Raw genomic sequence first — 12,688 nt, forward strand, 5'->3', positions numbered from 1 at the left:
ATCTTTTCCACGCCATCAAAGGTGACTGAGCTATCCATCTCAAAAACAAGCAAACGACTGATTCCGCTCATCTCAGCTCAACACAACAGTTTATAACTTACAGCTATGTCTTGATCGAGTCAATGGTGACTTTGACATGTTTCAAGATCAGAGCCGCAGAACTATCCTTCCACTGCGTCGTGGTTTCGTCTGTTTGATAGAGACTCATGTCGAAGCGGTTGAAGAAGTTCGCGATGCAAAGATACATCTCGAGGTAACTGATGCTGTCAAGGGGTTAGCATGTAGCTTCGTACGCACTTGATTCAGACTGAAGACTTACTTCAACCCCAGGCATGCGCGAGGTCCTTTGCTGAAGGGGACGAACCACTTCTCTAGCTCCCATCCATCCGATCCCAGCCAACGCTCTGGGATGAACTTCTCTGGCTCATAGAACAAATCTGGATTGTGATGGATGATTCTGATGGCTTGAGACACAGTCGACTTTCCGAAATATTAGCGAGGAGATTACACAGCAATGTGTACTTTGAAATGAACTCACGCCTTCGGGGATGAAATGGCCGGCGACATGAGCGCCTCCAGAAGGGACTCTTCGGGGGAAGATGCCGGGGACCGGCGAAGACAGACGGAGAATCTCCTTGCAGACAGCAGCCTACGAACATGTTAGTATAGTGAGCCACCGAAACCTGAAGGAAGCACCTACCAAATAGGGCAAGCTGTGGATATCACGGTATTCAGAAAGACCGTCCTCATTGGTCTCCACCGTTCTCAGCTCATCGAGCATCTTCCCCAACTTGTCGGGATTCCTCAACAAATAATACGTCCCGAGACTAAGACCATAGCTTGTGGAATCAGTGCCCGCAAAGCAGAGCGCAAAAGCCTCGTCAACGAAGACATCTCGGCCCAGGCCGTGCAGCGTTGACGACTCCGCGCCGAGGAGGAGGTCGAAGTACGTCAGGCGGCCGTCCGAAGCGGTTTTGTTCCCTTTGGATTGCTTGTCTTCGATTTCTTGAATCCACACGGCGCATTGCTGTTGTAGATGTCACGTCAGACAAGAAGCTTTTCTGTGAGTGCTGGAGCTAGACTCACCTTGCGGAATGACGCGTATCCTGGCACCAACTTGGCCGCTAAGCTCATCGGCATATTCACGGCGAGCCAGTTCAGGATGGGGAGGTGCTTGGTGATGAGGAAGTTGTTTGCGAATTTGTCCATGACGTCTAGGAAGGGGGGCTCCTCTTCGTCGGAATCTACCAGGTTCATCTGTCTGTCGAATAGAACCGGCATGATGGTATCAACCTGAATGCTATTTAGCGCAGCCCTCCTTGTTTGACCGAGTACTTAATGAGGAGACTTACAGTGATAGCCTGATACAAGGCTTGAATATTCAGCGGAACACCTCTCTCGTAAGACCTTTGTGCTCTATCCATAGCCCTCTTGACAACGTCGAGAACCACCGGAGCTAATTGATGCATCTGTCCGGATGAAAAGAGAGACTTCACAGTATCTCGTCGTTGCTTGTGCTGCTGAGGGTCGATCAACATGATAATGGAGTACTTGATACCCCCTGCAGTCGTGAAGAAGTCTGGGTCCTTAAGATATTTGGTGCCTTTCCCATAAACCCTATGGACATGATTAGTTCATACATTCGAGAGTTCTGTTTGCACTGTCTATGCCTACTCACTCTCTGAAGTAGTTGGGATCGCTGACATGCACCCGACTGGGAGAGACTCGCACCACGGGTCCTGACACACAATGTCAGCACGACTTAACTGCTAGCAAGATGTCAGAATTTCTTACCATATTTAGAGTGAAGGCCGGGGTATTCTTTCACGAAGTGACCGTCCAGAATCACATCTTGGTAGAATTCATACCAGCCGGTGGCTGCAGCGTACCACGGCCCAGGAATATTTCTCAAGGGATGGAAAAACAGTCTGTAAGTCACAAGTCCAACAACGTACAGAAAACACCCAAGGAGTAGCATCTGCGTGCCGCTGATCGGTATGACGTTCAAGACGGAGTGTATTTTGGCCATGTTTGAGAGCTTGAAACGTGTAAGTGTAGTTCATTCGCAAAATACTCTGCGACGGACAGGAATATGTTGTCCAAGATATAAGTAAAATAATCACGAAACTTCCATAAGCTTCCCCTCTCGCACTGTTCGCCTCATTATTTGCGTCGATGGGACGCGGCCGTCTTTCCACGGTTAGCCTGCCGCAGGCCTGCGGCAAACGCGCATCATTCCGCAATACCAGCTCCACTCCAAACTGCAGGAGGATCTGTTGATAATGCGCCCGTTCTCCGCTTTCTGCCCTATTGTTCTTGGAAATAGGCTGAGTGATTGCCATTTGCGTCCGCCCTCGCATTGTGCTTGCACTCATTCAGCACCAACAAGTACGACAAAGCGCTTACTCGGTTCGCGTTCATTGGCTGGCTGCAGTTTCCGGATGACGATTGCGCCCCCCGCTCGCGGCCGGCGTAATTGCTTTTCTCGAAAGTTATAACTGACGGAGCTCGTCTATCGAGCCAACGAGGTGTGCGGCTTTCTGAGGCTCATGCGGGAGCACTGCCATGGAGGGGTTGCTTGCAGGCTGCCAAGTCGGCGGATGTCAAGTTTGCGGGCTGCTGAAAGACTAGCTGCAGTTGCTGAGATGTTCGTGAGGGTCGACATTCGTATCGTCCCGTAAATGGCATCATCAATTGTGACTCTGACTGAAACTTACAAGGATACCAAGCTATAATGAGCATAGCGTTTGGTATGACTATGCTTCTTAACGGGCTAGAGCATGTGATCATCCTGGCCCATCTGTGATCTGTCAGCCGACATCGAAATCGAGTTCGTGGACTCTTCATGCGAAAACCCCGAGATCTCTGCCTGTCTAAGGTTTTCCTTCAGGTTTCCGCTTTGATGTCTTCCGGGCGCGCGCCTCTGTGAGTAGACTGGGAAAGAACAGAACGGACATTGCTGTCTTCAGCTGCGATGTTCTCCCACGATAACTTAACATTTATACAAATGGATGTTGGTATCGAGGGGCTTCGTGATACTCTGAAAACCTAGATCCTCACGGCCAGTGACAAGAAGTCGAGATGGCGAATGTCGAATGGGTGACAAAGTCCCAATCGCGTCGGGAATTGAGTACCGTGTGGCTTTCTCTCTTCGATTCCGGTTGAATGGTGATCCCTATAAAACAAAACCCTAATTTGAGCTTCACCATGAAGGATATGCCAAGCTCAACCCTCGCGTCTCAACTGTTTGGTCGGCCCTTTCTCTTTGTCTTCGAGAAACTTTCGACACTCTACTACGTTGGTTCTTGTGCAGTGAAAATTGAGAAAATTGTCAGCCCAATATCAAATCAAACCAGATCTGCTGCTCGTCCGCGTACGTCATCTCATACGCATACAATGCGTATTCTTTGGGCATTGGATTGTTGACGAATAGGAGCTGTGCGATTGGTGTCATACTGCGAAATAGCAAAGGACTCAGACAGTGGTCATCGCGCCTTGAAGTGTTGTCCTAGACCAGAGCATACTGATGTGTTTCTGCCGGTCCTAAGTCCTCGTAGGAATCGTCTTCTTCACATAAAATTAGCAACCGGCAAGGCCAGGCGCTGCTGCCACCTTTCATCACACGTAAACGCGTCGCATACCAGTGACGATGATGATGATGCGCTGCTGAAGATCAAACCAAATCCAAGCTTGCCAGATCACTCAACTCTGCACAGGAAGGGGGATGAGGCCAGAGAGATTCACTTCAGTGTCAATCTTCTCACCAGAGAGGTCTGCGAATATGTGTCCGCCGGCAATCGCGGTGGTGACAGCGCAGCGTCATTACGCGGGCGGCTGCGGCGATATACTTCCATCTAATGACGGCTCGTATTTAAGAACGTGTCTTCAGACTTCCCTGATGGGGTTCTCAGGCAAGCATTGCACCGGCAGCCCGCTCTGAGCTGCCGTGGGAGCTCCGCTTCCGACAAAACGCAGTTATCTGAACCTTCGATCTTCTGCCGTTCGTGAATTTTGATGAGCTTATGAGACGCCGTTAGGTTGCAGCTGTTTTTATTCGTCGTCATCGTCGCCGTCTCTAATCTATTACGCGCATGATACAAGATACATCTTGCCAACTCAAAAAGCTGCAACACGGTATCTGCGTGACTTCATCGGCTCGCTCAGTTTTCTAATCAGTCTCAATTTTCAGAATAAGAGAACGGACAAGAAACCGCTTTCCTTCCATTCTGCTTCGTCGACGACTTTCGGCACCACTCGCCCGATGTAGTATAAGAGTTAAGAAGAGCACGAAGTGAAGTGCTGTTACCATTATCTAAAAGTTCTAAGAACAGGATAGGATGAACTGCTTGAAACTTTCCAGACCAACGACGACGATTCACATATATAAGAGTTGGAAAGTACCATGCAAGAGTTCTGCGCCGACCCCAAACCAGATAAGCTGTCCTAGTTGGTGTTCTCACCCAAACATGAAATTCAAAGGGGGCATCCCGTCGCGACATCATGTAAATCCGTGGCCTCCACGCGATATACCGAGTCAGATTGCGTTGCAAATTCATCTCTTACTCGCTCCCCCAGTTCAATATCATCTACGTCCCTCACCTCTCAAGTATTCACTCCGTATCAACCGCCAGACACCTGAAACAAGATCTCCACGACGCCCTCAACTGCCCATCGCTCTCGATCCCGCCAAAGTCTTAACACCTCAACTTTGCCTATGAAACTCTAGGAAATTAGACAAGAACAATAACACCAAAATCATGCAGGCGAAATCTCAAAACAAGGCCAACCCCTCAACACCCAGGCTTTAAATAACAGAAAGCCAGCCAGCATCTCGCTCGCGCAAATTCCATCCATGACCACTTCTTACGCCCTTGGCCTCTTATAAAACACGTCTCCTTCTGGTGATTCCGGAAGCCAGCAGCACGGCTAGCCGTTGTACTTGTCTTTCATTGATGGATGATCCGCTTGGTTTGTTACTCATGAACAGCCGGAAACTTCTTCAGAAGTTGGATCCAGCCGTGTAGCCACTTGAGCAACGATCAGATACTCACAGCCTCTCACCATCATCCTTGTCCTTCACCCCCTAATTATTCTCGCGTGTCATTGAATGAGCCAGGCTAAGTCTCACACTCGAGCAAGCGAGGCAAACCCCGGCACTGGCATGGGCTTCACCCAACCATAGCAGCCTTCTGAGCACACCATGTGCTGCACCCGGCGCCGCGACTCATCCTTGGCTTCTTCAAGGCGTCCGATCAAAACACATTTATATCGCCGAAGAGACCAACGGCTTGTCTTGGTAAGAAGCTATCACAGACATCAAAACAGCTGTTGGTTTCATAAGACAACCACCCTCCTGTCCTCCGGGGCCGTGATTCACAATGAATATAAATACGACATACCTCCGGCAATTGTTGTGAGAGAAACAAGCAAATGCAAGTCAGGTGTAGTCGGGCTTAATTCCCAGATTCTCAGCCTGGCCCAAAACCCCCATGGTTAACCGACTAAACCACTAACATCTCACGCTGAAGCACCCATCCAAGTACCCTCTCAAACGCACACAACTTATCATCCTCGGTATCCTTCACCCCGCAACTATCCCTACTATTCCCTCGTATACACGCATCCTCCGAGAAACCAACTTCATCCCCGCGGGGTTCAAGCGAGACATGGATGAAGATAGTCCATATCGTCAGCGGGCAATCTTGCCTCCATCAAGACCAAGATGTGGAAATCATACATTGGTGTGTTGGTCACAGGCCAGGTCATCTGCATTGTACGTATATTTATATACCCATTTCCAACTGGTTCTGAATGCTACGGGAGTATAAATGCAACAAACATCAAGCCAACATTGCCAGGAAAACCAGCAACTATGAAGCGTGCCCTCCGTCAGGCGGGCATTTCCGGGTCACCGGGGCTCTTAGCTGAGTTGATGCTAACCTTGACCACCGTCAACTACCGCACAAGCAAGCCATCGACACCTCACGATTGAATCAAGCCCTTTGCCAAACCCCCACATCTCCTCATCCAGGTCCTTCACTCCCCAACTATTCATTCGTATCCTTGAGTAGGCAACCCGACTCGAACCTTCCACCCGCATAGACTTATGTTATATCGACTTCATCTGGCTGGGGTGGGACCTTATTCAAACAAATGGATATTAAACGGTCAACTGGGACTGCTGCCAGCCAAGGCTTTCTTCCTAAGGCTGGTTGGTGGTTTACTGAGCTCGTACCGCGCCAGAATCCTTTTATTAGTCGCTTATGGTGACGTAGGACGATGAGAGGGCACGTTCATAGAGATGATTCGTAGTTCCCCGCTCAACGGGCAAACAGATTGCGTGCTGTGAGACCTTCGTCAGCCTTCTGAATAACCTCATGTACACGATACTCACCGCCTCTCGCAGACTCGCCTTCCCAAGAACTCCATTCCGGCAAGGGTATAAATAGACGGCTCCTCCAGCCATCATCGTGAGGGAAGCTAGCAATGTATACTCCGTCAAACTCTTTTCAATCCATCCGCGAGGTTCTCCTGTTCTGGGTTCAGAGAACAGATGCATCTTCATCACCCAAAGCCACCTTAACTCATACACACCACCACAGCCGCTCACCAAATCACAACCGTCCCCCTGCACCGTCCTCACCCATCACCCGTCGATAATCCCCCGTGTATACCCTCCCATCACCTCCCCGCCATCCCTGTCCCGTACTCCAGGACCACCCATGCATCCAGACACAAGACCGAATCCAACTCGCTCGTCCGAGAGAACAGACATCCCAAGCACTTCTGCAAACTGAAGTGCACTGGATTCGGCGCTGTCGCTGAAAGTTTCAATAACACACGCTCTCTTTTAAAGACTCCCCAAACGCCAGTTTCTTTCTCGTCGCTGTGTAACTGATATGCGTTTCGCCTGCCGGGATCAATTTACTTTGGCCTTAACCCAGAGTATAAATACAGCAAGCTGGTCCCTCACATAACACGGACAGCAGAAACATGAAACCTTTCATCAAGTGAAGTGTCAGGAAAGCAGATACCACATACCCTTAAAGTGCAAAGTTGTCTCTAGACAAACATCCAATCGCCGCCTATCACCAAATCACACGCCTCCCTCCCCATCATCACTACCATCCGTCATCCCTTGATAATCTCCGCGTATCCCCTCCCATCTCTTCCCATTTCACATCATCTCCATCTCAGAACCCCCTTAGATTGAGGTCAACTCCGGAACTAAACAACGCCCACAGTTATCAAGCTCATTGACTCGAAAGATGTCAAGCACCGATAACACTGTCCCGGAGCCGTCACTGAATCCATGATCTCACGATCCCTTATAAAGAACCCCCAGCGTAGTTCCATCAACTGAACTGCATGACACACAACGAACACCCCGAACACCCATCTGCCCAAGAAATCAAGCTCCTCCCGGCCGCGACACACCCCTTCGAGTATAAAAACCAACACGCCAATCCCTCAAATAGCACAACAACAGCAACACATCAAGCGTGCTGTTGCAGAACGACGATGGCACCCATGAAGCCAAGCACCCAATGTCGTCCCTCACAGAGTCATCAAAAGCGACACACCAAACATGCCTCAACCCCCATCCCCCTCCCTCCGCCACTTCCTCGAAACCCAAAATTTGTCCATAGTCCGTCACCGCCGTCGTCCCCCATCTCGTGTACATACATCCACGAATACGAACCGATGCACCTACGGAAGCTCTGCGATGGCGTTGGCTCTCAAGGAGGCGGTCCAGCTGCATAGCTCCCAATCCCCACGTGCAATATTGCTATTCAGGTTGAGCTGGAACATTTGTTTCCTATCATTTTGAGAACGGCGGATCTGACGCCCTTGGTTCCCCTTTTTATAGCTGGCGCATAGGGATTCTGAGTAGTATCACCGGAGATGTCTAGGCCCATGGAATCGTAGTTTGCGGACGAGCATGAAATCGATAACCTTCTGCTGACAAATATCGAGAGTCAGTGGTCTAGAATCTCTAATTCTAACACCACAACTGGCAACGACTTCACGAACATCACGTCAAAGCAATCACGGCCTCATGTGAAGGGGGCAAAACTCATTGAACTCTCTCCTACTGACTACCAAAGCATTGCGACACAAGGCCACTTGGCCCAGGCACACACTTGGAACTGTTTGCGCACTGTCCGCTTCCTCCGCTGTGGGACTCCCGTCTTTCCTCGCTTGCCCCTACACTCTCCTTTCTAGCCCACTGCGTCGGGCGTTTCTCGGAATCCCATCCACCGCGCGGTTGTCTTTCCCATGAGGGACATCCCGCCGAAATCGCAAACAGGTCTGGCCTAGAGCGTGTCCCTGACGAGGCGTTGCTCCTCCCTCTCGGTAACCCAAATCACTTGAAAGGGCTCTTCTTCCGAGAAAGGACGCGGCCGACTCCGATGTGTATTGACGTCGTTCGTTTCCCCGTCTCTCATTGCTCTCGTTTCCCAGTCGGAAGATGAAAATAAGCAAACTCCTGATTCCGTCTGAGGGAAACTCCTTCTACATGACTTTTAGGTCGCCAACGCGGTTCTATGCGAGGCGTACATGACAATGAGGACTCCCACCTTCTCTCTAATCCAGCCAACCGTTGCGAAAATCAAAGTCCAGAAGATACAGCCAAGGGGTAGGGGGTAAGTTGTGTAGTGTCATGATGTGAAGTGTGCCGGCAGGGGTATTGTTTGGTGATATTAGTCTTTGGGGATGTGTAAGGTGTCTATATACACGAGAGGGATCTCCGTGTTCGATGCAGTGTAGTGTCAAGATGTGGGCTGTGCTGTCTCCTAGTTTGACGCAGATCCGGGCTTCGATGAGGGGAAACCGGCTGCCCCAGGTTACGCGCCGGGCTCGGGGGATTGGTGTGGATAATCAAACATGTAGAAAGTAACAATCGGTTACTGCTGAGCAGCTCAGGTCTGGGCCATGACGCTGGCAGAGCCGCCAAGCTGGCGCTTGACCTGCTCCCGGGCCCAGCGGGCGGTTTCGGTAGTCCTCGGCTGGAAATCGCGGTTGCTCTTGGTCTCCTTGATGAGAGCCGCAAGCCAGTCCTGGCGGAAGATGTCGACGAGCTCGCCGTTGGGGTAGGCCTCGGCAAGGTCACCAATGACACCCATGGATGCCCTCATGAGAGCCTCGCTGCGGTTCATGTCGCTGGCAATGAGGTTCAACAGCTGGAAGATCGAAGGGACGTACTCCTGGAGAGCGGGGGCTGTCATGTGTTAGTGATGAACGTGGAAGTGGGGATTCATGCGACTTACTCTTGTTACCGGCCCTCATGGCACCAATAATGCCACCCCAGGCGTCCATGATACCCTCGCGCAGAGAGATGACGTAGTCGTACATCTCGTACGGGCCCTCGGGACCGGCGTTAACGGTCGCGGCCTGTTGCAGGACCTGGGCGATGACGGACAGGTAGGTCTCGAAGTGGCCGCCAATGGCGCCAGCAATGTCGCCGAAGCACTGCAGGATGGCGGGCTTGAACTGGTTGCTGAGATTGGGGCTCTTCAGGTTGTGCAGCAAGTGGTTCATGAAGTTGTCGCAGTACGGCTGGCTGCGCTCGCCCAAGCTGCGGGTCAGGTCACTGACAAGACCGATAGCCATGGCGCAGAGACTGGGCTCCTCCTGGTTGCCGAGGGCGTTGTAGAGGAAGGGAGTGAAAGCCTCCATGTACTTGGAGAAGTCCTCCTCCATGGCGTTGGCGAGAGCGCTGATGGTGGCGAAGACGGCGTCGGGAACGCTGGACTTGCCGCCGACGGTGCTGAGGATCTGGAGCAGGGTCTGCATGATGCGGTCGCCCTGAGGGATGATCTCCTTGTCCAACCTCTGGATGATGGCCTGGAGAACCGTGCACAAGCTCGACTGCATCTCCTCGAGCATGATCCTATCCTCGACACTGACGACTTGGCTCTGCATGGGGACAGTGTTTTCAAGACGCTCGATGATGACTGAAGACAGGGTGGCAATGGACTGCATGCTCTCCGAGGCGGCGTTCTGAACGAAGACGTTGAGGACCTCGTACGCGGCGGTGCGGACGTAGGCGTCGCAATCGGGACGGGTGGTCAGGGCGAGGAGGTTCGTGACGCTCTGGTTGAAGTGAGGGGTGAGCGGGTTCTGGGCGGCGCCGAGGTCGCCGGAGAAGCGCTCCGCCAGGTTCATCAGAGCCCAGCAGCAAGAAGAGGCTATCTTGACATTGCTCATGAGGCCGTTGAACAGGGAGCGGATGAGAGGGTCGAGGTGCTGGTTGGGGTCGATGCTACCAAAGACGTGCTCGGTGATGCGACCAAGGGCGTAGGCGGTAGAGTCCTTGACATGGAGGGAGCTGTCGTCCATCATGCCGATGAGAATAGGAAGAGCCTGCTTGACGATGGGGTCGAGGACCTTCTCGTCGGGTCCCTCCATGATGGCGCCGAAAGCAGAAACGGCGGCATCACGGTGGTGCCAGTCTTCGGCGCGGAGGTTGCCCTCGACGAACTGGAGAACGGGGGCAATGATGGCGGCATTGATGGCGCCGGCGTAGAGGACGAGACATTGGTAGGCGGCACGGGCCAGGTTGTACTCGTCATCGGCGGCATCCTCGTCCTGCTTGGTCAGAAGCATAAGGAGGACGGGGACAACTTCGTTGGCAGCTACGCGAGCGAAGTTGTAGAAGGGGCGCATCTGGTCGGAGCTCTCAACCTAAAGAGAACGTCGTCAGTGTGGGGCATTTCAAGCGAGAAAAATCGGTTCAGCCTTACCATGGAGTTGTCGTCCTCGATAGCAATCTCCTCCTCGCAGACTGTGCTCCAGAACTCGACGGCCAACTTGGCGACATCCTCGTCCGAAGACTTCATGCCCAGAATGGTCAGACCGAACAGGGCCTTCTCCATGTAGAAGCGCATGTTGTCGTAGTAGAGGTTCATGATGCGGTTCAGGCAGCCGAAAGCGCCCTGCTGTATCCGGGAGTCGTCGGCCTGGGTGGCCTCGCAGACGACCTGCATGATGTAGTTGCGCTCGCCCTCATGCTTGAAGTTGTTGCCGACGAACTCGAGCGAGTCACCCAAAGCGGTAATAGCGGCCAGGCGAACCTCGAGACTCGTCTCCTCCTTGCGGGCACCCTGGACGACGGCGGTCAAGATGGCGTTGGAGTGGGCAATGAGAGCGGTGCGCAGATCGGGATCTTGGCTTTCGCAGATGTAACCGATCGTGGTAAGGGATGCCTGCTTCTGGTGCTCGGCGCCGTCGCTGACGTTCTTGACGAGGGTGCTCATCAAGTCTCCCCACTGGCCCCTGGGCAGTTCGAGTCCGGCGATGGAGGAGATGACTTGGGCGGCGGCCTGGCCGGCCTGGGAGTTGGTCGAGGCGAGCGTTTGCAGGGTCAAGTTCTTGACCTGGGTCTTTGTCTCGTCATCGGTCTGCTGAAGCCATTTTGCCTGGAGCTCCTGGTGGCGGTTGAAGTCACGGGCGGTGAAGGCGTTCTTGAGGGCGAGACCGGCAGCGGCACGGATGGAACCATCGGCGCTGTCGTTTGCGAGTTCTTGAACGAGGGTTGCGAGGTATAGCGGCTGTTGTGCGGGCGGACTTGGTTAGCAAAAACTTGCGAGGCAACGGTGGGGGGAGGGAGGGGGGCGAGGGACTCGGTCTCCCGAAGCGGGCGGGCACGTACGAAGTTGTTCTCGGCGGCTTGTGTGAGTTGCTGCTCGGCAGCATTGCGCAAGTTCGCGTCTGTTCAAGAAGTGTCAGCCTCGTCATCGTCATCATCGGTACGCCGTGAGGTTGGCGATGCGCGTTGGGGGAAGCGGTCGTGGGAGAGCAAGGTCTGTCTCATCGCTGTGGCGACCAGGGGAGTGGGTTTCTCTGGCGGTGCCGGCGAGGGGGGAAAACAGCAGAGCGCAGAGAGAGTGAGAGGCGGAGGGAAAGGAGGGCGACGATGCAACTTACCAGGCGACAGCGAATTGGCCAAAACCTGGTTGATCTCTGAGCCCGACATGGTTGCCGCTCAATGTGATGTGTAGTTGGAGGTGTATGGCCGAGCCAGTGCCAGTGTTGAGATGTAGTAGGTCAAGTTCGGAGGGGGGGGCTCGTTGACAGGTTGCACGTGTCAGGAGGTGGGAGAAAAAGGGTTCAACAAGGCACCGCACCGGGGGTCAGCACGGTAGACGCGGGGGGTTGTGTGTGTGTGTTTTTTTCTACTGCGGCGGCGGTCTGAGAGAAGGTTCAGAGGTCGCGCGGTGAAGGGCGGGCGTCGGCTGCCAAGGATGGTTGCGTATGTTTTGTTTGGTGGTAGAAAGAAGCGAGTGGGAGGGTGAGAGAGAGATGGAAGAGAAGAGGAAGACCGAACGGCGGAGAGAGAGAGAATGTGTGTGATGAGAGAGGGAGAGAGAGTCGTCGCTCTGTGGTATCCGTATTAAAAACAATGAGTCTTGTCGAAGCGACTACGACACGACGGGGTCTTTTTTTTTTTTGGTGGGAGGGGCAAGTTAGGTAGGTATTAGAGTTGCGTACCGGTTAAGGAAAAGAAATTGAATCGCAACAACAACAGAGGAGAAAAGTTGCGAGTAATGTTGGTTTTTCTTGGTCTTCAGTTTTCCTCAAGGGTGGGAGAGGAGAGAGAGAGAAAAAAATAAAATAAAAACACAAGAGCGGGACGTTGGCAGGCGAGAGGTTCTTGACGATCAAAACCTGCTCTCAGTGGTCC

At 52.7% G+C, this 12,688-nt stretch overlaps 2 protein-coding genes across 2 annotated transcripts; both read right to left on the bottom strand.

Moving 5' to 3' along the window:
• Window positions 1-103: 103 nt before the first annotated feature.
• On the bottom strand, window positions 104-2,029 carry CkaCkLH20_03107 (elymoclavine monooxygenase; the record flags this gene model as incomplete). Its single annotated transcript, XM_038885826.1, has 8 exons — window positions 104-263; window positions 320-480; window positions 539-649; window positions 701-1,027; window positions 1,087-1,293; window positions 1,353-1,617; window positions 1,679-1,739; window positions 1,795-2,029. 8 exons carry the CDS (start codon window positions 2,027-2,029, stop codon window positions 104-106), a joined length of 1,527 nt encoding a protein of 508 aa, XP_038749025.1.
• A 6,895-nt stretch (window positions 2,030-8,924) lies between these two features.
• On the bottom strand, window positions 8,925-11,980 carry CkaCkLH20_03108 (uncharacterized protein; the record flags this gene model as incomplete). Its single annotated transcript, XM_038885827.1, has 5 exons — window positions 8,925-9,223; window positions 9,273-10,689; window positions 10,749-11,555; window positions 11,657-11,715; window positions 11,932-11,980. The coding sequence occupies 5 exons, from the start codon at window positions 11,978-11,980 to the stop codon at window positions 8,925-8,927; spliced, it is 2,631 nt and encodes an 876-aa protein (XP_038749026.1).
• Window positions 11,981-12,688: the final 708 nt, after the last annotated feature.

The sequence above is a fragment of the Colletotrichum karsti genome (genome assembly GCF_011947395.1).
Source record: "Colletotrichum karsti strain CkLH20 chromosome Unknown Scaffold7, whole genome shotgun sequence".
Lineage (NCBI taxonomy): Eukaryota > Fungi > Ascomycota > Sordariomycetes > Glomerellales > Glomerellaceae > Colletotrichum > Colletotrichum karsti.